Here is a 26,408-nt window from a genome sequence, read left to right as displayed (position 1 = left end):
GTAGTTGTAAATACTCCCAACTGTTGATGCAACTCTTCAAGAATTCAATACTACTTTTATTGAGTTTACTACTGTATTTTAATAACGTTTGTTTTTCGAACCTGAAATAGTTTATTCGTTTTACTTAATTTTAAAGCTGAAAAATGTTTCTTTACTACTAAATCTATTAATTTTCTGTTATTTCATTAATAATATATTTTCAACTTTTATATATTTACTTCTGAAATTTTTTAGATCTATTACTGATTTTTAAAAAGTATGGAATATGTTTACACAAAACAACACTACGGAAAATGTTAGTAAGGACAAAACCTTTTTTTTTAATTCTACCACTGCTATGTAAAGACAAACTGAATGATAAACATTACTTTTCAAAATCCATACAGTAGTACTTCAGGATCTGTAATCCATTCAAAGTGAAATTACGTATCATTTTCGGATGAAACTTTCCGGAATAGCACGTTTAATTGATGGTAGATGGAGTCTGTAGTCATACTTAATTTGCTGTCTGTTGTATTCCTGGTCACCATCGTTGTTTAGGTCTAATAGCTGTAAACAAAATATTAACATTTTATGAATGATACTTCTGGCTGACTTATTCAAAAGAACATGTTAGTCATGGCGCTTATGGCAAAATAATTTCATCCAAACTTGCAAGACCTTTAGTTCAGCGTTTGCCTATTTATATCAGTGTTTATTTCTTCTATTACTCATTTAACGTGAAACTTTCACAATGTATTTTGTTTCAGAATCATTAACCTATGCAAATAAATGATAAGAGCTTCCCTTACCAATTTAATATGAAACAACATGTTTTAACGCATCACTTAGGGCAGAATACAAAAATCTGGAATTCTGAAACTCACTATTCGGATAATTTCTTTGATTTGTTCTTTTCTTGTTTTGTCAGATCTTGTTGGTAGGTACCGTCCCTGGGTCACCGAGCAACACATGTAGAAAGCTAGGAATGTCAGTAATAAAACACCACGAGATGCTAAAAATACATAAATACATAAGAACAATATATCATCGATAACATTAATTCTCAAATTACTAATTTATTTGTCATATCGTTACATCAAATTAAGTAATTTTATGTTTTGTATAACATTCAATGATAAAAATAATATCGGGTGAAACCATTAATTTTCTAACTAAAATACATTGAGAACCACATAAGTCATAAATGGGTTAACTTTAGTATTGATGGTATTCTTTTTTATTTATTTTTGTGAATCCTTTGTTGTTATTGGAAACCATGTAACCACGCAAGTTATTCCAGAAGAAGCAATTCTATATAATTATATTGTTGTTGTTTTTCCTGTTCAATAAGCTTCAAGGTTAAAAATAAAAAAAGAGTTTGTAAAAGTCATGCTTGTCTTATGCCAGATTTTTTTTTTTTTAATTTAACTCCTCGACACTTAGAAAAATATGCTTTTCTGACCACAAAGTTACAGCCGTCTGGCAGAACCAGAAAATGTATCAAATTACAAGCAGGGTATAGCGTAGTCACAGCAGTTTTAAATGCAGTTCCTACCATTTAAATTAATAAAAATGAATTGTTTGTATTTAGTAAATATGGGTAACAATCGCGTCTTTTATGACCATGAAACAAATTAACTCTTGGGATACATCTTTACATTCTCTACAAGCACCTACCTAATGATGTAGTAATCAAGGAATAACATTTACTATGTAAAAATTAAGGTAGACTGTCGCAGGTGAGGATAACGGGATTTTGCATCGCCCCTTACAATTCTGTACCCGTTTTTGTGACCGGCAACGGTCAGTTGCAAACTCTCTATTTGTTAACCTGAAGATGACCGAGAAAGATCGAAATGTTGTTCTCTGTTTTATAAGTGAAAGTGTTAATACCCACACCAGCCGTTCTTCTGAAAAGTAGCCCTATTTTTCTTCTGATAACGTATTTCAGATAAATGTGCTAACCAAACTTTTTGCTTTTTAAATATGAATAATATTTCAATTAGTGGGCATTTGTAAATTTTGTTTTACCATCAAAATGACTAATTTAGGTTGCTAATAGCTCGAAGAAAGAAATTTGGTTTCCGGTTAAGATATTAATTAGATTTTTTTAAGAACTGTTTGTTTGAATTTCGCTCAATTTCGTTTCTAATTTAGCAGTGTAAGACTAGAAGGAAGACATCTAGTCATCATCACCCACCACCAACTCTTGGGCTACTCTTTACCAACGAATAGTGGGATTGACCTCACTTTATAACGCCCCCACGGCTGGAAGGGCGAGCATGTTTTAGAACAGAGAAGAAGAGGATCTTATAAATATTTCAGACTAATCAAGCACCAAAGATGTTAAAAATATTTATGTGTTTTGTAGCAACATAATAATAAAATTAAATGCTATGTTATATCAGGTAGCGTATTTTTCTTTATTTCCCGATAGTTTGCTCCGGTGGTACAGCGGTATTTCTTTAGACTCACAACTCTAGAAACCGCGTTTCGATACCCGTGTTGGCAGAGCACAGATAGTCCATTGTGTAGTTTTATGCTTAATTCCAAACAAAGAAATCCTGATGACTTAATAGGCTCAGGACTTATAACGGTTAAACTTGGGGTTTGATCCTCGCTATGAATACAGCATAGTTAGTTCTTATTGTAAAAGTTTGCGCTAAAACAAACATTTGTTTTAAAAAAATCAGTTTAATAATAAGGCTGTAAGTGCAAGTTGGCGGCGGGTAGCGTTTTACCTCTAGTCCAGTGGTTCTCAAACTATTTCGTAGAGCGTCCTTTTACCTAGAACTATGGAAATACGACTTATCGCCGCTATCATAGATTTACAGAAGCAAACAAACGAGTAATTGTAAATACAATAACACTGCACAACAAAGTTTTTGCTTCTTGAACACTGTTGGGTGTTCCTTATAGATTTTTGGCTGCTGATCATGAAAATCACATCCAAATTTGCCCATCACGTACCGTTTCATCGAAATCTTCAGTTTTGCTACAATGAAAAAACGATATCAGGGCAACTGGAATCCGTCAATTGCTTGCTGATTACTGATGGACACCGCAACGTGATGCATTGGACATTGAATACAAACAAAAATCAGGAGCAAAACACTTTTAATTATGTTGAACTTAATAGCGTATTAGAAACATAAACGACATTAAATACGTTATTGCCGGTAAACAGTTAACTGCCTGTTTCTCAGAGTTCCTACGTGATGAAGCAAAACCAAAACTATATTTGTGCATACCCACCAGGTATCTGTTACAATCAGCAAAAACTTTTCAGGAAGCAGAACTTTAAAAAAAATTGTTTTGCAGTGTAAGTAGGGGAAGTGTTTTTTTTTCTGTTTCAGTATTTTGCATCTAAATGTACACATTTTATAAAATTTAAAGTCAGTTCTGTGTATTTAAAGTAATTAAAATAGTTAAGTGGTCTACCCAGACTACTCACATATGAGGCTGGGCATATAGAGTTCTGAACGAATTTAATGTTCGTGCAGGGCATCTAAGTGGGTGCGAGATTAAAGCTAATCCATAACACGTGATACTAAGACAACATCCATAGTACAAAAAACAAAACACTTACACCCAAAGGGACCGACCGATTATAAAAGACAAACCGAACGACTTATCTAGAAAGGAGCATCAGATCTAACAATGTTTTAAAGAGTTGCATGTCAAGCCAAGTGTTAAAACCCAATAATACTGTTCCTAAGCCCGTACTAAACAAAGTGACGGTACTGCTACTATAAGCGTGTAGAAACAAATTAAGAAATTCACGCATAAAATTTTGATACATAGACACCGCTGCCTGAGATATGCTTCCGAGAAATGACAGATCCATTTCCCAATTAATTTTCCTTTTGCAATTCACCGTACTATCTATATCAATGCACATAACGATATCATCCGTTATTTCCGATTGCTAATCTTTTTGCATAGTTTAATAAATTTGGAAAGCTTTCCACGTTACTGTTTTAATTATATAGATGCTTTACTTTGGATTACTAAACTAATAAAGCTCTATTCAGTAGGATGAAAGATGCAGAAGTGCAATCATCCAGCATAGTTTCTCCAAGTGTGGTTAGTCCAAGTTTTTTCCACATTTTTCAGTCTCCTTTATCTTGTATTGTATTAATAAATAAAAATCCCAATTCGCAAAATTATCAAAATGTGATGCTTTATAACGAGCTGTTGTTTATAATTTTGTTTTATTATCTATTTTATTCTTATTAGGTAAATACAATTTAAAATATTGCAATTAATTTTTTCTGTGCACCATGCCCTCTACTGGCACAGCGGCACGTCTATGTACTTGCAACGCTAGAATCCGAGTTTCGATAACCATGATGAGCAGGACACAGATAGCCCATTGTGTAGTTTTGTGCTTAATTACAAACAAACAAAATTCTATGCACCTAATGGATCAGGGGTAAAGCTGCAGGTTTACGACACTAAAAATTGGATTTTGATGTTCGTTGTAGGTACAGCACAGAGAGCCCATTTAGTAACTTTGCGCTTAACATAATTCAACCAAACTAAACCTCTTTCTTTTATACATTTTATAGAGAAAAATTTTGGGAACTTGTCACCCCAGTTAAAACATTCTGCTCTCCCCAACAAGGTCGCGAATCACATGTTGGGAAGTCCTACACTCGTCTATAAATCAGCTTACCTTCTTGTTCTTTCTTTACTAGATATTTAATTAAAAGAGTCCCTTAGAGCATAATGCATGTGCATTTACTTCAATTTATCATGAAACGAAACCTATTCCAAAATACTCGACCATATGCAAGTATACCATGTATTTTTCACCATCTTTAGAAATAAAGAGCTTTACAACTTTTCGCGTAGTTGGCTTCTATACGGGTTCTGACTTAAGAATACTTGGTCCAAAACCTTTGACGTTTCTCTGTTTAAGCGTGAAAATCCAGTTTCCTGATCGAATTACACCTTTGATCTCTTCTGCTTATGGAATTACCTGTGATGTTTTTTCGTTACAATCTCTGTATTTTGAAACCTGCGTTTATATTAAGAGAAGAATTAATCATATGGTAGCCCAACCATGGGAGACAGAAAATCGAGCTTTATTATAACTTAGGTTGCTCGTTTTTTCTAATCACTATTACTTCGTTTTTCCTGCTAGAAGTTCGTCTAGGTTACAGGAGTTCGTCATGATAGAAGAAATACCCCAATTCTGCATACCAGTATAGTATAGTTTATTTTGAATTTCGCGCAAAGCTACTGGAGGGCTATTTGCGCTAGCCGTCCATAATTTAGCAATGTAAGACTAGAGGAAAGGCAGCTAGTCATGACCACTCACCGCCAACTCTTGGGATACTCTTTTACCAACGAATAGTGGGATTGACTGTCATATTATAACGCCCCCACGGCTGAGAGGGCGAGCATGTTTGGTGTGACGGGGAATCGAACCCGCAACCCTCGGATTAAGAGTCGAGTCTCTTAACCACCTGGCCACGCCGGGCTTGTTATCGAATCAAAAAATAATATATTTTAATAGTTCAGTATTGGAGAATTAAAAGAGTATTAGAACTAATTTTATGAGTTTGTGCTACTCACAGACAATGCTCATCTCACCTTCAAGTAATTGTTCAATGTGTATGTTTTTATTAATTTTTCTATGACATATACACACACAGCTACACATAAACGTACATGTAAGAACTGCTTGTTACTTTTGTTCGTTTATAAGCAAAGCTACACTTGAGCGCTGATTGTTTCTCATTTTGAACTGATAGATTAAAGAAGGAAAATCATTGCCAGCCAACAATATTCGCTATCGAATAGAAGAATTTGAATGTCTCATTTATAATATAATTTAGGAAGGAGGGAAAAGAGTATGGGTAATGGGACGCGAACTCCGAATTCTACTTCCGTAGCCCCGCACTATAAACAGTGGACCGTGCTCAGTTCAAAATAAAAGCATGCAATCATATCATTGAAAGAAAGAAATGCAGACTTTGCGAGATGGTTGCGTCATTTTAAAATTCACCCATTTAACTTTTCTCCCTTTTCTATTACATCTCTTACCGCTAAATCACCAATTAGATTAATTGCTGGTTGTCGGACAAACACATTAGACAGCAATGTAGGCTAAGGCTTATCTGTGCACCGAACGCCAACGCGGCGTCCAAATAATTTGATTCAGTCTGCAAAGTTTGATGTAAAAGAAACTGATCGAAAGAGGGCGCCTTGCAGAAGGAGGTGTGGTATCATGCGGGAATACGAGAGTGAAAATTTACACCACATTCATTTCAAGTCTCTTAGTTTCTCAATTTTAACTTAGCTTTGACATAAAATTAGTTATCACTTATTGACTTATAATACAAAACAGACAAACTCTGGTAGTGGATGAAGTGTCATAAGTTATAACGAAACGAATATAATTTTATTTATTTTGTACATTTTCCCCATAATGTTCCCGAAATGTGTTACAAATTAAGAAAGAAACAAGATCTATGCTCTACATTGAAGAGTATCGCATAATCATATCTTAATCTTATAGACAAAGTTTACCTAACTTCATGTAAGACTTACAACTCCACTGATGAAATAATTAATATATTAATCCTAACACTTTGAATGAAGAATATGTATTTGTTCGTCAGTTTTAAATGGCATACAGTACTTTTACAATTTCTGTTTTCTTTTCACAAACTCTGGAGAAATATTTGAAGACTCGTCAGGAAAAGTAGTCTTAACGTTTCTTTAAATTTATATTTCTGGTTCTGTGGGTCTTATTTATTCATATTATCCTGCTTGGCCGTCACTGATATGGATCAAAACCTATTTATTAAGACCCGTTATCTCTCTTAACGAGCCTTATCGTTCAAATGTTGGCTGTTTAAACTTAACAGTAGACTAGTATGTTCGAATGCTAAAATGGCTGAGCCCGAAACTAATTTCTCCCGCTAGTGGCATAGCTGTATGTCTGCGACTCACATCGCTAGATACCGGGTTTCGATACCCGTGGCGAGCAGAGCACAGATAGCCCATTGCTTAGTTCTGTGCTTAATTTCAAACAAATAAACTCAAACTAATTATGCTTATTAACAGCATGACATATACAGCAAAGAGATATTGTACAAATACAATGTCAGTAATGAAATACAAGCCTTTTTGTACCATATACGTACTTCATCAGATATACGAAAACATTGCAATATACGACGTTTTATAAAATTTGATAATGAGACAGCATACTCTATCAAGAATCACAAACGACAAACCCGGCATGGCCAGGTGGTTAAGGCACTCGATTTATAATCCGAGGGTTGCGGGTTTGATTCCCCGTCAAACCAAACATGCTCGCCCTCTCAGCCGTGGGGGCGTTATAATGTGACGCTCATTCCCACTATTCATTGGTAAAAGAGTAGCCCAAGAGTTGGCGGTGGGTGGTGACGACTAGCTACCTTCTCTGCAGCCTTACATTGCTAAATTAGAAACGGCTAGCGCAGATAGCCCTCGTGTAGTTTTGCGCGAAATTTAAAACAAACCATAAACGATTAGGCCTTATTAATTCACTGCTTTCCTCTCAAAAGTCTGTGAAATTAATGCTATCTTGTGGTAAAGTAGAGAAGTATAGAAAAGGGTAATTATTTAACAGGTTTCTACTAATTCTATATATTATATATATGTTATCCTTTATACATTTCCTCTCATTTAGGCATTGGTTTTCATTTTTTATTAACTTAATTTTTTAATAAGATAGAAAGTTTTGTTTTTTAAATTTCGCACAAAGCTACACAAGAACTGCGCTAGCCGTCCCTAATTTTGCAGTGTAAGACTAGAGAGAAGGCAACTAGTCATCATCACCCACCGCCAACTCTTGGGTTACTCTTTTACCAAAGAATAGTGGGATTGACCGTCACATTATAACGCCCCCACGGCTGAAAGGGCGAGCATGTTTGGTACGTTAGGGATTCGAACCCGTGACCTTCACATTACGAGTCGAACGCCTGGCCATGCCCGTCATGAGATAGAAAGACAGCTGAGTAAAAAGATGGATAGGCAGACAGACAGTGTTTTCAGTTTGATAAAAATTAATGTATTAGAATACTTGACATATATTTAACAGCTAAATTTAAAAATTTATGATATCCCCTAAACAAGATAATTTTTCTTCCTACTGTCGTCAGACAACAGTTTATATTATTTAAAAAACTGTTTTAAAGAATATTTTTAATAACATGTGCGAAGTAATAATTCTGAAAATTCTTACAAAACAGATATTAACAGTCAAATTTAAAACCGAAATTGGAAATGCTGTTTATCTGGCCTATTATTCTCAAACATTTGCGATTCTTTTGCACTCCTTTTAATTCAGATGCCTTTTTATAGTTTTCACTGGTATTCACCTATTACATATTTGAATGTTATTAACTTTTGTAGTATATGGTTAGAATAGTTACTTGAATTAAAAACATATTTTCCTTTATGAAGGAACATTCGGAAAAAGAGAAAAGCAATCGTCATTTGAGGAAGTTCTAAGAAAGTTTTCGAAATTTCAAACAGAGAAAAGCACATTTCTAACAAAATAATATATTTTTAATCTTCTCTTTTCTATTATCGAAAATTGTGTATTTATGAGCAAATAGCAGACTTTAGCATGTACAACTTAAATGTTGAAACACTGAAGTAAAGAAATGAACAACCACGTATTACTAACAGTGTTCACTGAGTATAAAAAATCAAGAATAAGATAAAGGAAACAGTTTCAGTATTAAAGAAAGAATGATCGAAAGCTTCGAAACAACCAGATAACAGTTTGTTTATTGTTTAAGAGCAAAATTACACAACTGTCTAACTGTGCTATGCCTACCACGAGTATCAAAATACAGTTTTTAGGTTATCAGCATTCAGAGTTACCATTTATCCACTAGGGAAGGAGGCGGACATACGCCAGGGAACCGAACTACAGGTGCACCATTCAATAACTTTCAGTTGGTCAAGTTTTAGTTAAGAATTATTTTTTTCAGTTTTGTTTAGAAACTCTTTCCTATATTTGTTTTGAAATTGAATTTCGAATTATGAATTTGTCAGTTGATGATACCGTGTTAATTATTTTCGCAACCACTATTTATTGAAAAGTTATTCTTTCCCCTCAGCTACTCACATGAAATAGTACATATTTTTATACAAACGTTGAGACATTAGAACAGCAATACACCAATACATTCATGTCATTTTAATTGAATGACACCATCATGTTTTGAACATCTAGGTTAAAAGATACGTCAATGGCGTAGTAAGATTGGACAAGTAAATACATGTCCCTTTATTAAACTTCCCCTCACAAGACTGATATGAAACAGCCGAAACGAATTGATGTTTTATCAGTGGAAACGGATCCGACTAATAGCTTGCATAAATTGTAAAATGTTTCTTATATAGTAGGGAAACAGGTTGAGTTGTAAACAACTGTTTAAGAATACGATAGAGGATGACAGTGGTACAGCCGTCAGACAGGTAAAGCAATAACGTGAGCTTACATGTTAAATGTTTAGGAAGTAATGAGCTAACCGTCATGATAACGCCTTTGCCAAATTGATTCATGGGTGGTAAATTGGAAATTTCAAATTATTACTAAAACTTTTTTTTCAATTATCCATTGATATACAATTTATATTCTCAAATGCAAAACAGTAACGAGTAATAACACATACTTAAATTAATATAACGTATATAACCAATACAAATCTTTAGTCATTTAAAAAAAAAAGTGAGGAAAATAAACTTTAAGGCTAAATCCACAGAGGAGTATTACTGAATGCAAGTTTTTATACTTATTTGTGAGCACTTCATCAGGCAAAACAATTTAAATATGAACGTTTCGTTGAACGCGACAGGTAGAACGTAATATGCCTCGTAGTTCAGCGGTAAGTCATGGCTTATAACCTTAATATCGGTTTCGACATCCTAAGTTGGTATAGAACAGGTAACTCATTATGCAACTTCGTGCTTAACAACAATAAACAAACAAGAACATTGCATAATGTGTAACAATTAACTGTTTAATAAGTAGAAAATTGTCAACAGATGTGAGTTTATTTCATTTAAGTGGTATTTATCCACATGATTATTTATAATGAAAACTACATATAAAATCATATGTTCCCTACTCGTACATAAGTTTAAATCAAATATTAAAAAGGAATATAAACATAAGTGTAACGAGATCAAAGGAATGAATATTTACAAGTGACTACAATCATTTACTGACACAATGCATATAGGTGACTGAGTCAAGATTCTAAGACAACAAATTTTTATTCCATATTTCTTTGTTCTATATTCTACTGAAGTCAGAATTTAAGCCCTGTTTCTGTTTAAAATATCTTATTTTTATTTATTTTAACTACTTTATCTCCCATTTTGTCATATTTGATTCGTTTTCAATAACATCGATGTTATCTTGTAGATTATCTTTTTGCAATTAATTAACCCGGTGTTCAGCAACAGCCAAATTTGCTTCATAAAAGAGAATTGGTTGACTCTTGAACACACAAATACAGAACGGACTATTTGAATCCTGACCACCAGAGTACATAAATTGGATTTTTAGCGTTGTAAACAAGTAAACATACCCCTGATCCATTGGAAGAAACATGAAGGAGGTAATGTTTTGTATTCATCAATACGAACATGAATAGGTAGGTTAGTTTTCCAATGTAGTTCTTGTCATAATTACATTTTACGCTACAAATAATATTACGTTGTTTAAATTGAGGAGGTAGGTCTTTGAGCTTTGTTAAAAGGCGTCTCTTTAATGTGTTGTTTATCTCCTTGCTATTCAGCCACACCAATCTCAACGTACCATTGAATAAACGTCTATAATTGGTCCTTATACTTAAATCTCAATCAATCAAAATAAATTTTTGCACACGCATAGATATATATGTATTTGATTTATTTGTCTTCTTCGATGAGTGTAATAAAAATGGCATCCGTTTATATAAGTTATATTCTAGAAAAAGGTTTGTTTGTTTGTTTTGGAATTTCGCACCAAGTTACTCGAGGGCTATCTGTGCTAGCCGTCCCTAATTTAGCAGTGTAAGACTAGAGGGAAGGCAGCTAGTCATCACCACCCACCGCCAACTCTTGGACTACTCTTTTACCAACGAATAGTAGGATTGACCGTCACATTATACACCCCCACGGCTGAGAGGGCGAGCATGTTTAGCGCGACGCGGGCGCGAACCCGCGACCCTCGGATTACGAGTCGCACGCCTTACGCGCTTGGCCATGCCAGGCCCTAGAAAAAGGAAGAATACTGCAATTGATGGCTCATATCCTTGTTTAACACAATATTAATTATAATGAAAAAACAGATAAAATTGTAAATTATTTATTCAGTCTTATGCTCTTAGTTTAAATGCACTTGAAAGTTACATGTTTATAAAGTTTAAATACCATAAGAAAGTTGTTCTAAAGATTTGGGCTAACAAAGGCTGTGAGAAGAGGGATGTGGGCCCGGCATGGCCAGGTGGTTAAGGAACTCGACTCCTAATCTTAGGGTCGCGGGTTCGAATCCCGGTCGCACCAAACATGCTCGCCCTTTCAGTCATGGGGGCGTTATAATGTGACGGTCAATTCCACTATTCGTTGGTAAAAGAGTAGCTCAAGAGTTGGCGGTGGGTGGTGATGACTAGCTGCCTTCCCTCTAGTCTTACCTAAATTAGGGATGGATAGCGCAGATAGCCCTCGTGTAGTTTTGCGCGAAATTCAAAAAACAAACAAGATGGATGTGACACCATATTTTTTAATATGTATAGGATTGCAAAAACTGAACTTTAAATACTGAACTGTGTGAATTGGATTTCTATACACATGTTTTTGTCTAGGATGTACTTCTGTAACGTTATTACTAAAGTAGCAAGGAAATGAAATTTATTATTATTTTTTACTTACAGTTATTCGTACCAGAATTGAAATTGACAAGAATTCAATCTCAGGAGTAAACATCCTTTCACAAAATCTCTAGACATTTTATTTAGTCTTTCTTTAACTGAAAAGGTGAATTTTGGGCGAACAACATGCAACTGGCTCTTCCCTTTCTACCATTGTTTGTCAAATCTTTATGGAGGATTTAGGAGAATGAGCTAGTGTTATATTTCTTCTGACCCTTTCTTATAGTTATATAACTTAATGACATCTTTGCGATTTGGAACCATTGTTAGAATTCCATGAATGTGTTTTATGATCATCTGAACTATCAGCATTCATCTATCAAACCTACAAGTGTAGCTGAACACCTTATTCAACTCTCATTATGTGATATTTTTTAAACAAAAGACAGACGAAAACTAGTCATAAAAATATATAGAAAACCAACATACATATATCACTGTTTAAAGTTTGATTCTTGACATTTTACATGGAGTGAAAAAGGGTTATCATATTTTTATTCTTATAAGAACTTTTGTGGTTCTCAGTTCCTAAAAGAAAAAGAGCTACGTTAGATTTCATATTGTTTTCGGCAATAAGGTTGTCCCACTAATTTTGAAAAAAGAAGTATTAATTCGACATACAAAAGTCATAATGTAAAGTAAAAAGGAATAAATATTGAACCAAAAACTATCTATAAAAAATATGGCTTTGTGTCATCTTTAAAAAGGACAGAACTATAAACGGCTTTTTATTGAAATCTAATGATCCACGAAAAATATAATTATTGAAAGCATTATACTGGGGAACCAGCATATATCTTCAGGTTAGTATTGTGAACACAAAACAATTTCTACCCCCTTTTATGAGGCAAACTTTGCTGTTTCTGAACAGCGGGTTTAATTGCAAAGCGGAAATTCAGTGAAATAAAACTAAAGTTACTGAAAATGAGCCAAACATGAAAACAAGGAGAATAAAGAAAACCAACTACATTAAAAATTAAACTTCATACCAGCTGTAAATTTCACCTGTAAGTTTATGGACTTACAACGCTGAAATCCAGAGCTCAATTGTACAAAATTGACAAAGCACAGGTAAACCATTGTGTACCTTTGCGTTAATTCAACACAATCGCACACAATACAGCACGAATTGTGTTCACAGTAGAATATAGAAGAGTAAAATGTGGAATAAGAATTTGTGTCAGTTACTTATATGCTTCGTGCTATGTACTGGCTATTTTTATTTGTTGTAATTCCTTCCTTTTAGATTTATGCTTGGTATAATTATATGCACACATTAATAATATGCGTGATATGTGATTTCAAGAAAACAATTTGATTGATATGAAATTTTAAAAGACAAAAATGAGAAACCCTTAACCCTTAGGCGAGACCTTCCTTCTTAGAAGGCAAACTACACTTTGTTTTTACATATATTTTCTTTGTAAGTAATGTTATTTGTTTGTATAATTATTAAGCCCGGCATGGCCAAGTGGGTTAAGGCGTTCGATTCGTAATCCAAGGGTCGCGGATTTGAATCCCGGTCGCACCAAAATATGCTCGCCCTCCCAGCTGTGGGGGCTTTATAATGTGACGGTCAATCCCACTATTCGTTGGTAAAAGAGTAGCCCAAGAGTTAGCGGTGGGTGGTGATGACTAGTTGCCTTCCCTCTAATCTTACACTGCTAAATTAGGGACGGCTAGCGCAGATAGCCCTCGAGTAGCTTTACGCGAAATTCAAAACAAACAAACTTGTATAATTATTTAATTCATACCCCCCGCTAGCACAGCGGTATGTCTCCGGATTTACAACGCTAAAATCAGGGGTTCAATTCCCCTCGGTGGGCTGAGCAGATAGCCCGATGTGGCTTTGCTATAAGAAAAACACACAAACACATTTAATTCATATAACACGCCATCTGTTCTATCGTTTTCCACTTGTGACAAGTTTAATTATTACAGATTATTTGATGTTCTATATTATTGTGCTAATATTCAATTGAAACCCGCGTTTCATAAATACTTTGGGACTTTAGTCCAAAACTCTATTTTTTAAATACATAATCCATACTTTAACTATAAGGTAAAAAGAATGAGAAAGAGCTAGAATGCTGAAGTTAATTGTCACTCATATTATGCAAAATATTCTGATCAAACAAATTGAGAAAAAAGTGTGAAAGAAGTTATATAATAAACTACAAAAATCATTTTAAATTAAATCTAAATAGAAAGAGATGAAACAAATTAACCGTTAGCAGTTGAAGCTTACCTTCGAACGTACAACCAAACACATATAAAAACGAGAGGGCAGTCTCATCGACAGGAGAATTTTACCCATAAAGGTTATTTCTGGATAAATAAGGCACCATCAGTGATAATTTTTGGCCATACGCAGGATGGATGTAATATCTTGCACCCAATTCAGAGGGATACATCTCGAACGAAATAAGGCAAATTGGGTGAAATTCATAGAGCATGACTATAGTGATAAGCAGGAAACTTACATAAAACATCAACACCAGGGGCGTTGAGCTGTTCTATACCTAATGTAAAATCAGAACCAGCGAACGTTGTTTGCAGTTCATGTAGAAAACTTGGTAGGAAGCATGAGTTCGCAGGGGCAAGCAGTGTTGCGCCACCTGGCAGGAATTCGTTTTTATGCTACGTTAACAATAATTTGTGTTAATTCAGGTTAATTCAAACTGTTGCGTATGAACTACAAATATGGAGACGAAGTGCAATAATATAGCTATCCTGTATTATTAGTAACATTTGTATTTTATTTTCTGAATTTTCTGAAGACGCACACCACTTGCAGATGAGAAAACTGAAGAGAAATAGAAGGCTGAATAGCCTGAATTTGAGTTTTTAAAAACTAGATTCAGGGAATGTGATAAAACCTGCGAGTTTCTAAGATATACTTTTAAAGACCTTTCGGTTTCTGTAGAAGAAATTCAACTTACCCATTTTGTTTGTGAAGGGTGTGATCAACACTAAGGTTCTGCTCTATCATCCGTTGCTGCAGATATAGTTCCTATGAGGTGGCCTTTGGATTTAATCCAACAGTGACGTCACCCAAAATTAAACCAATCAGACACGTGAAACATCTCTTTCTCGCCTACGCATCTCAAATCCCAGACTGTGACAGGTTCGTTCCTTATTAAAAACATAACCCACAAGATGATCGGCTAATACTGAGATTCGGCTATGAAAAAGAAAACAACAACAACAAAAAAACAAGCGAGAAAGAAATACTGTGAACGTTGAAATGTGAGTATTCTTCATCTTAGTTAACAAAACTTTTTAGGGTTAGATAATCTAATACTTTATTCACACAGTTTTTCTCCCTGATTTTCTCAAGATTTAGAGATTAAAGAAGTCATGATTGACGGTTTAACTGCTCGTAAAAATAATTAAAGAATGATTCTGGCACGATTAAAAAAACAAATATATATCTATATATCTAATGCCATATTACTAAGATTAATAGACTTCTTTCAAAGGTATGGTTATGATATACATTTAGGCCTTTTGGGGGAGTTACAGTTTATAATACTTAGATGACACCAGCATCTTCACGTACAAGATTTGGTATTATATGATAGGAGGGTTGGTAAGGTCATGACAAAAGTCAGTATCAGAGATAGTATTCAAAAGGTATTGTATTGAAATACATAGAAGAAATTGAACTTTAAAAGACAATCTCAGGTCAACGGAAACAAAACAGTAAACGCTTAAATTTTGTCTCGATATGGTACTGTTGTATACAAAGAAAGTTCAAACACATTAAAATAAGATTACCACAAAAGTCGTTTTAGCATGTTTGATGACCAACTGTAATAGAATTTTACATAAATTATAATTCTAGTTGAATACTTCGATTTTTACGGTATTATTTCTAAAAAAAAAGAAAAAAGAATTTGCTACCAAAATCAAAGGGAAGTGAAGAACAGTTTGTTAGTTTTGAATTTCGCGTAAAGCTACACGAGGGCTATCTGCGCTAGCCGTCTCTAATTTAGCAGTGTAAGACTAGAAGGAAGGCAGCTAGTCATCACCACCCACCACCAACTCTTGGGCTACTCTTTCACTAACGAATAGTGGGATTGACCGTCACATTATAACTCCCATACGGTTGAAAGGTCGAGCATGTTTGGTGTGACGGGGATTCGAAACCATGACCCTTAGATTAGGAGTCGAGTGCATTAATCACCTGGCCATACCGAGCCTCAACTGTGAAGTAAGTAACACAAGGTGTCACGTTCACCACAAATGAAATAAATAAATTAAGGTATGATTTAATTAAAATAAATGAAATACGGACATTAAATATTCTACACGATATATGTATTTCTAGGAGGTCAGTAGTAGCGCTTGTAGTGTTTTATCAGTACTGGCACCACTGTCCTCTAATATAATTAAGGTTAAATAATTAGATGCATTTACTTCTCTGTTTAAATATAAAAAATATTTTACACCATTATAACCCGTATTCATCATTACGCATAATTGTTCTTCGACGATTATAAACTATTCTGTAGATTAACTTTCTTTTATTCTTCTTCACAAAACAAATCCTAATGATAATTTCAGTTCGTATTTTAAATCCTTCCAAAATGGTTTTTCTTACTCCAATAAACTAGTACTAAACGGAGCCATAAATTAGGCTTTGTAACCAAGTTGGTGCGTTGCATACATTAATCTAATTAAGTATAGAACAGAATGATAGAAAATTAGCTAAAATGAGTCTAGGAAATGGCATTTTAGTTCAAATCGATTTACTAACCATTAATACAAAGAAAAATATCACTAGCTGTTAAGTCTACGCGTGTAAAACGTTTTGAGTTAATGTTATGTTTTGCCTGTTGAACACATGTAAGTATTCTATGGAAATTCTAGAGTTAGCTTATTTTTTTCGTTTAGTACATAAATTTCGTGTAATCTGTTGTAGTTTTAACATATGTGAAGCTTTTAGCTTATTCAATATAAGTCACAAATCTTATTTTCAGCTAACTTTGTTTTCAACCAAAAACAACTGCATTAATTCAGGCATAGCTTGATAACATTAATTATTTTTATTATCATTGGTACGAGTTGCCTGTCAGGTAACCAACATGGAATTGGAATAGTTTACTTTTATTTTCTGTAGTGCGTATAAAGATCGTTAACTTGGTGAACACACCTCCCCTTTTACTCTGGTACAGCGGTATATTTCCGGTCTCCCACCCCTAAAATCTAGGTTTCGATACTTGTAATGGTAAGGGATGGGATAGCCTTTTGTGTAGTTTTGTTCTTAACCATAAACAACAACTTATTCGGTAGCTACACTAAATTAAACAAGTAACTTTTCATATCGGTCCTATCAAACAACATAGTCCAGGTGGTTAAGGCACTCGTCTCGTAATCTGAGGGTCGCGGGTTCGAATCCCCGTTACACTAAACATACTCGCCATTTCAACCATGGGAGCGTTATAATATGACGGTCAATCCCACTATTCGTTTATAAAAGTGTAGTCCAAGAGTAGTGATGACTAGCTGCCTTCCCTCTAGTCTTATACTCCTAAATTAGGGAAGGTTAGCCCTCGTATAGCTTTGCGTGAAAATTCAAAACAAACAAACAAAATATCTCCAATAAATAAACATTTTCATATTCGAATAACTGTGTTACAATGATACCGATGGTGCGTTCTGAAAACAAGTATATAGGAAGAGAGAAAGCAGCAACTAACTTCAGCTATTGATGTGTGTGAATATTATTATATTGAATTTAAGTTCATAAGGTAGGAAGATGAATGCTTGTCATATGACGGGAAATAATGATTAATTTTTCTTTTCAAAATTGTATCTCTTGGTTTGTTTTGAATTTCGCGCAAAGCTACACGAGGGCTATCTGCGCTAGTCGTCAGTAATTTAGTGGTATAAGACTAGAGGGAAGACAGCTAGTCATCACCACCCACCGCCAACTCATGAGCTACTCTTTTATCAACGAATAGTACGATTGACTGTCACATTATAACACCCCCACGGCTGAAAGGTCGAGCATGTCTGGTGTAACGGGGATACGAACTCGTGACCCTTGGATTACTATACGTATACAGAATGACTATCCTATTTCTAGTATTTCACATAAACAACATTATTTACATTAGTTATCTCTAAGTATTGCTTGATTATCATTTTGATTTGTGTACGAGGTCTGTTAAAAAAAATACGCGGACTCACGTCATAAAACAAAATGTACTTTATTTAGAAGTTACAGGTCTGGGACCCCTTCAAAGTACTCTACTCCCCAACGCACACACTTATCCCAAAGGTGTTTCCACTTGTTGAAACAGTCCTGGTACGTTTCTTTTGTAATGTCCTCCAGCTCCTTCGTCGCATTTGCCTTAATCTCGGGAATCGTCTCAAATCTGCTTTCTTTCAAGGGTCTTTTGAGTTGGGGGGAACAAGAAAAAATCGCAAGGAGCAAGGTCAGGTGAGTAGGGGTGGGTGGGGAAGAACAGTGATCGAGTGTTTGGCCAAAAACTCACGAGTTCTGAGGGCTGAATTTCGCAGCAACGCGGTGCATCTTCAATCTTTCGGTCAAAATCTCGTAACAAGATCCAACTGATATCCCACATTCTTCAGCAAGCTACCTGACAGTCAGACGTCGATTTGCCCGCACCAGGGTGTTGATTTTGTCGACGTGTGGGTCGTCAGTTGACGTGGAAGGACGTCCAGGACGCTCATCATCTTCAATGGACTGTTGACCATCCTTAAAACGTTCATGCCACTTGAAACATGCCGTACGCTTCATAGCAACATCACTGTAAGCCGTGTTAAGCATAGCAAAAGTGTCAGTCGCAGATTTTCCAAGTTTAACACAAAATTTCACAGCAAGTCGTTGCTCCTTCAGGTCATTCATTTTGAAATCCGCCAAACGAAAAAATTCGCACTTCACTTAAAACCGCGTAGCTAATACACAAATGAAGATATCTGCAATCGGGAAATGGCGTCGTAATCAGCTTATCTCTGCGAACCTAGCGACACCAAGCGGATTTCCCTGGAACCAACTGGAGCCGCGCAATTCAAACAGTCCGCGTATTTTTTGAACAGCCCTCGTATATTTCTAACTTATGTCCAAGTGTTTTTGATAAATTCTCATACCTTGAAAATGCAAAAAACTGATTCTCAAAGACATATTACTTGTTCAACTGCATGAACCTGCAAATGTTTAATTGTAATGGTAAATGTAGTTAATTTTGTTATAAATTTTGAGGTCTTCTCTTTGAGCTGTATTCTTAGTTTGGCTTTATTAGCCTGTTGAGATAAAGACTCGTGCTTTAATTCGGGCAATTCAAAATTGAAATGTGCTGCGGGTAAAACGTAGGTTATTGTAAAGTTGTAGCTGAGAGTTCCGACCGATTGGACTAAACTTTATTATTTCACATTAGTGTGTCTCCTTGACAATCAAGAAAAAAGTAATATAGAATTTCAGCTAATGATTTTCGTACGTCAACAATACCAAGCTTGAAGTGCTCGTACACTGGAATTAATTTTTTTACTCATCATGATTTCTACCAACATACACTCCCTCAACTCTAATTATGTGTCTAGTGTAGTGTATCTCCTGTTTAATTAACATACGGCTGGAAGAGTTTTTAAAAGACAAACTTGCTTGTCGTAGCAGAAAGCGTCGTTATTTCGTGCAAGATACTTATAGATTGGTACATCAAGGTCCGAAATAGAATAAAGCTTAAGAAATGTGTAATTAAATTATAAGGACTTCATTAAAGATCAACTAACAATAATAAACATCAATAATAAGGGCTTTCATTTTTCGTAAAAACTGAAACGTTATTCCTCTATTATACTAGGTAACAAAATTTTTACTTTTTCTTGTTCCTGGGCAGAAAGTGTTTATTTCCCAATTGCTTATGCCTAAAGTAAATGGAAAAGACCTGTTTTTCTCTTCAAACTTTGCTTTTGTGATCTGGGAGCATATAACGAAAACATGATTGGGGGCGGATACGTGAAAGTGATTTACATTACAGTCGCAAATCTCGAAAAACTACTCACTTCTAAACATTTTCGTATAACTTTAGTATAAATACATGTAAATCTTGATTCATATGTTGTTTTACTCAGACTTTATATAAATGAAAATGTGCAAATTTGTCCGTTTTTCATAGAAAATAGGTTAATTTCTAAATTTCATTATTCATGTCACAAAAGCAAAGTTTGAAGGGAATAATGACCATTTTCTGTACTTTTACAACATAAGCAATTAAGAAATAACACGTACTATCCAGGAACACAATTTGTGTTACATAGTATTATTGATGATGTACTAAGTATTTTAACTTTTGACAAAAACAATATTTCAAAGGAATGGTGAAATATAATGGACTAGAATCGTCAGCGATAAGTTTTTGGACTTACGATACTAAATTCCGGGGCTCTACTTCCCATGATGGACAGGGTGTAGATAGTCCATTGTGCAATTCTGTGCTAATAAACAACAACATTGGAAAGAAAATGGTTCAGTTTAAAACACTGGACATATATAATAGAAAGAAACAGAAAAGAAAGCGCCATGAAATCAAACAGAAGTTCTTTAAACTATAAAGTTTAAAAATAAATGTTTATAAATATGCTGTGTTTTATAATTAAATTTTGCCAGAGTTAAGTATAAACATATAAAACAAAAGTAGAGATTTGGAATAAGACATTACAGTCTTGATAATTAATATTTTCACTGTCCTGCTGACAACAAATATCTGTCAAATCAACTCAAATAACTGAAAAAATAAATTTAAAAACATTATATGGCTAACAGATTTGGCAGATATAATACACAGTTTAAAGCAACGCTACCATTATTGATCTCATATGTATAATGTAAGTAAAGTTATCACACGCGCTTTATATTTTATTTTGCTGAGAATACAGCACAATTTATGGATCAACACATAAGATCCAGATACTATGTAAGAATGAATGACAGTTTGTGTTTGGACAAGCTACGTTTTGCCCATCACCGATTTCGAACATCGAAATTTTTAGCGTAATAGTCCTCAAACTTACCTCTCAGTCACTGAGGGTCTTTATGAATGAAGAGAAATGAGAATGAAAGGTATAGAAAAACTGAAAAAAAAGCTAATAAAGTTTCGTAAACAAGCAAAGAAATGGTTGTGACGCAAAAGGTTGACAATATATATAATCTTTTCTACAAACTTTAGTCTCTATGTGTCTTTAGAGACACTGAGAAAACTTTAGAAGTATTTCCTTTTTTATCAGAGAAAAAAGAGAGAGAAGAAATTCTTGTGAATACTGAACTTTATCAAGTTTTAAACAACCGCTTCATTCGAGTCAATTCCATTTATTACCAGGCTGTCTCTATTTGTGTTAAAATCAAAAGCAAATTTATTCAAACTTTAAAATCAGTCTTGCTTTGACTATATTACATAAGCAATCAATCCGCTTTAAACGCCACACTACTGTATACCATAGACATTCGTAACACAAGCACTCTTTTAAAATTGCTTTCCTTTTCATTCTATATCTCCTCGTGGATCTTTAGCAGGACTCCCGTGAATGCTAAAAGTACAATAAAATAATATCTTGTGAGGGAGAGTCAAATGATGCGTATAATATAGACATGTTAGTAAAGTTACAGTTCGTTTTTATATGCACTTAATTTTTCCTGATATTAAAAAAAATAAAACAAACTCTTTTAATTTTCCAATTATTCACTGTTTTTGTCTCTTTATTGCACACTTTAATTACAGAAAAGCGTATTAACAGTTATATTTTTCAAATTTAGCGATTTGTAAACTCTGTCGTAAAACTTTATAGTGAATTAAACGTTTTAGTCTGTTTGTTGAGTTTTTGCGCAAAGATACTCGAGAGCTACGTGCGCTACCATTCCTAATTTTGAAGTGATAGATCAGAGTGAAGGCAGTTGGTCAACGCAATTTACCGGTAGATTTTGGTCTCCTAGCATGGCCAAGTGGTTAGGGTACTCGACTCGTAATCTGAGGGTCGCAGGTTGGAATCTCCTTCGCACCAAACATACTCGCCCTTTCAGCCGTGGGAACGTTATAATGTTACAGTCAATTCCACTATTCGTTTGTAAAAAGGTAGTCCAAGAGATGGCGGTTGGTGGTGATGATTAGCTGCCTACATTCTAGACTTACACTGTTAAGTCTGGGACGGCTAGCCCTTGTTCAAATTATCGTTAACAGCATACTTTGCTAGTTTTGGAAATAATTTACTATCGAAAATTACACAAATATGAACTTAAAGATATTGAATAATATAAACAGATAAAAAGATTAAGGCTGTTCCAACAATTTTCAGTTCTTTACGTGCAGTATTACTGTATCTTACCATGCTTTTTGGTTGTTTAATTCGAATAAAATATTTCAAAGTATCGTTTGATAGATTGGTGATATTTTTATTAAATAAGTATTAAACATCCTCCCCTTAAAATATGGGACATAACATGTATTCCAGGATTTAAAACATTTAAATAACTTTAAAAAATATTTGAAGGCCGTCTATGTATATTTAAAATATGTTTTATCACTTACCGAGATATATTATTAAAAAAAAAAAAAAAAAAAGTTTGTGCTAGCGTTAATTGAAAAGTATTACGAAAGGCGTTTTTGAAAGCTCCCCCCGATAGCTCAGCGGTATGTCGGTGGACTTACAACGCTAAAAACCGGGTTTCGATACCCGTGGTGGACAAAGCATTGTGTAGCTTTTTGCTTAATTCAAAACAACCACCATCTTTAAACAATTTAATAAAATATATACTTTTTAGGGGCCTGGCATGGCCAAACGTGTTAAGACGTTCGACTCGTAATCCGAGGGTCGCGGGTTCGAATCCCGTTGGCAACAAAATATGCTCGCCCTCCGAGCTGTGGGGGCGTTATAATGTGACGATCAATCCCACTATTCGTTGGTAAAAGAGTAGCCCAAGAGTTGGCGGTGGGGGGTGATGACTAGCAGTCTTCCCTTTAGTATTACACTGCCAATATAGGGACGGCTAGCGCAGATAGTCCTCGAGTAGCTTTGCGCGAAATTCAAAAATAAACGTTTTCCAAAAGCAAAACTCTTTTTAAAAAATAATAAACAAATCCTATTTTCCGTTCCAATCATATCATAATTGGCGCCATGCCCTCCAGTGGCACAGCGGTATGTCTGCAGAGTCACACCGCAAGAAAACACGTTTCGATTCCGGTGGTGGACAGATGACTCATTGTGTAGCTTTGTGCTTAATTCTAAATAAACAAACATTTTGCACCAGTATGTGCCAAATTCATTTCGTTTAAACTCTATTGATGTTCTACCCAATTTTTTGGACTACATACGCAAATAAACTAATCTATAGACAACGACTTGACCAACTCTCCCAAAGCATATTACGGTATTATTCGCCTAGAAAATTGAATATTTAAGTCGTATTTACGCCACACACATGTGCATTAAGTTCGAAGGATTTAGACAGGATGAGGTTTGGTAGTTTAGCGATTAAAGTTCCGATTTCGAGTACTCGTGAAAATATTGCGCTATTTCTTTAATCCAACATCATTAAAAATGAAATTGCCATGTTAACTCACTATAGATGACTTTATTAATTTGATAAGCAATATGCAATCTATGCACAGTATTTTATGTTCCAGTGTTTGTTTTAGTGCCTCCCGCTAGTACAGCGTTAAGGCTGTTAGATGGATGATAATATATTCGCCTTTCATCTTATCTGTTAGATTCCTTTTGCTGCATGTTTTTATCGTAAGAAGTTCTACTTAAAGGCATGGTATGTAAAGAACCATTAATGGTAGTTATCCAGATGACAGTAGCAGTAAATAGATAGGTCTGATAATCGACAAAAACTGTGTTGTGCTACCTCAACCATTGAACGACGAATCATAGCTTACCACTGAGTCAACGAGAACTGAAGCGAGAAAATACTGAAACAAGATCTCTTGGAGTTTGTGAGTTTACCTCACTTCGTTATAAACTCTTTTTTTTTCTCCCAGACGCTCATCTATTTTGTGTTAAAAAAAGAACTTTGTGGTCCCAAATGTAAGAAAATAAAATTATTAAAATGCGTTGTTTCATCACTTGGACAATCTTGCTGTTAGCAAGATTTTCGGTAGTAATTCCAGCATAATCTCGTATTTTAGAGTTATAAGTCGGTAAACTTACTGTCCTAGGACTACAAAAGTAGTAAAATAGTAATGAAGATAGATAAAAGGTAGTATTTAAAATTTTTTTAGTTTTATAATATATTCCAATGCTATAAAAATATATCTGTTTCTAAATGCAGCTTATTTCTATATACAATCACCACTTGTTGCCATATTTATTGATTTTCATAAATTCCTTTAGTTAATGTCGAATTAATTAAAATTTAATTTAAAGTAGAATGTAAAATCGAAGAAAGCAATTTCTTAAGGGTAGTGAGGCGAACCGAAAATTACGAATCAGAAATGTTTTGAATGTTCTCAGGACAATATCAACGAATGTACTGGATAATGGACGTGGCGATAAAAGGGATCGTTTAAATTTGTTTGTTTGTTTTAAATTTTCACGCAAAGTTGCACTGGGGCTCTCTGCGCTAGACCTCCATAATTTAGCATCGCCAACTCTTGAGCTACTCTTTTACCAACGAATAGTGGGATTGACTGACACATTATAACTCCCATACGACTGAAAGGGTAAGCATGATTGGTGTGACAGGGATTCAAACCTGCAACTCTCAAATTACGAATCGAGCGCCTTAACCATTTGCATATTAACGTTTATTGTTGTAAACAGTAGAACACTGAATAGTTAATTAAGTAAACCATAAAGTTTAATATTTATGACGTCTATAAAAGAGTAAACAACAACAACAACAATACACCGAGTTTAATCAGCTAATGATAAGCAAGAGAATTAGCTAATGATAAGCAAGATAATCAGTTAATGCTAAATACACTTGTAGCACGTCTACACTTATTGACAATATTATCATAAATTGCCATTTAATATTGGGTTGGAGAATGTTTGATATGCTAATAACTTGTATTGAGTGTAGCATAAACGCTCAACACATAAGAGAATGTCTTGTTAAGTTACTGCCAATTTATGTGCAATTATTTCATACGTGTCTTTAAACGATTACAGTGGTGAATGCATCGTTTAATTATACCAAAAGATGCTTAATTGGATTAACATCTGATAATTATGTTGAGCGAAAAAATTACTAAAGCCGCTGTTATGTTATTCAAATTAATTTCGAACAGCACTAGTGCAATAGACTGTTACATTTTTATATTAAAAGAGCCCTTGCTTATGAGGGCAAAAAAACATGTAGCATATTAAGGGTGGCATTGTTGGAAATTATGTCCTTGATGTCATTTAGTTTTCTAAAAAAAATAAAGAGAGTCAACAACTTATCCCTTGATGTCCCCTTACACCATTGCATAACATCCCTCCGCTTTTGATGTCAGAAAATCACAGGCAAGATTAAATGCTTGTTTTGGCTTTCTTTATATTTTCATTCTATTTTTAGTGCAGAAAAAAAGTCAAAATCACACTTATCATACTTTATTACCACACCATTCATTTTATGCTCTAAAACAACTTTAAAGCTCTATTTTCTTACTTTTCTCTGATAAATTAATATTTTGTTAATCTTTCTGGTTGCTCTATGGCATCTTTTCTAACGTGTTTTGTATCCTACTCATTTTTTTAAGAAAGCGGTCAAGTGGCACAAAGTCTGACATTTATTGTAAACCCTGTTGCTCTATTGTCTTTTACCTCAGTAAGTCAACAGTGACTGGTACTACGTGTTTATTTTCCTGGGAATAAATGTGTTCCATTTTGATTGCCGCTGTTAATATTAATATGTATGTTTAGCTAATTGGCCGAATACTTTCTTTAATAACAGTGTTCTTGCTAGACAAGCATCAATCACCATACCATTCAAAAAGTTAAAAGATCCTTGCTCTTGCCATTGACCTACATAGTAACATGAACTACTACATCTTTGCGCTTATAGAACTAATGCAATAACTTGATACTATGTCATAAGATCATTTTATTTTCTATACGCCAATGAATGGAGTGATATGAAATAGATCTCCCTTTTTTGTTAGGCAAAAAAACTACATAATGGATAGTTGTGCTGTGCCCACCATGGGTGTCAAAAATCAGTTTCAGCGTTATAAGCCTTTAGACTTACCACTGGAGGTGAGGGGAGGATTCAATTAGTAATACATTTTGAAAGTATTGTGCCATTGATTACAGCACAAGTATAAGTGTTTTAACTTGTTAAGTGAAATATGCTTGTAATTGTCTTGTGAACAAATGTACAGATACGCCATTTTTAACAATCTACAATTTGTATAAAACAGCTGTAGCTGCTATTTAACAATATGTTTAACCCAGATTTATGGTATTTTGTAAAAATTTCTTGTTCCAGCTATAAAGTTATATTATTGATAACACATTATTCAAGTCAAAGGCATTAAGTACTATAAG

At 34.5% G+C, this 26,408-nt stretch overlaps 1 protein-coding gene across 1 annotated transcript; it reads right to left on the bottom strand.

Moving 5' to 3' along the window:
- Positions 1–300: 300 nt before the first annotated feature.
- On the bottom strand, positions 301–14,946 carry LOC143246226 (uncharacterized). The gene is made up of 3 exons (XM_076492562.1): positions 14,858–14,946; positions 867–994; positions 301–549 (listed from the first exon to the last, which is right to left on the bottom strand). The coding sequence occupies exons 1-3, from the start codon at positions 14,859–14,861 to the stop codon at positions 430–432; spliced, it is 252 nt and encodes an 83-aa protein (XP_076348677.1). The 5' UTR covers positions 14,862–14,946; the 3' UTR covers positions 301–429.
- Positions 14,947–26,408: the final 11,462 nt, after the last annotated feature.

The sequence above is a fragment of the Tachypleus tridentatus genome, chromosome 3 (genome assembly GCF_004210375.1).
Source record: "Tachypleus tridentatus isolate NWPU-2018 chromosome 3, ASM421037v1, whole genome shotgun sequence".
NCBI classification, from domain to species: Eukaryota; Metazoa; Arthropoda; class Merostomata; order Xiphosura; family Limulidae; genus Tachypleus; species Tachypleus tridentatus.
This window is presented reverse-complemented; position numbering and strand designations above follow the sequence as displayed.

Bases quoted from the DNA above. Each gene is read 5' to 3' on its own strand.
- LOC143246226 (XM_076492562.1), bottom strand. The intron at 550-866 runs GTGAGTTTCAGA...TTTTGTTTACAG, and splicing joins TCAAAGAAATTATCCGAATA to CTATTAGACCTAAACAACGA.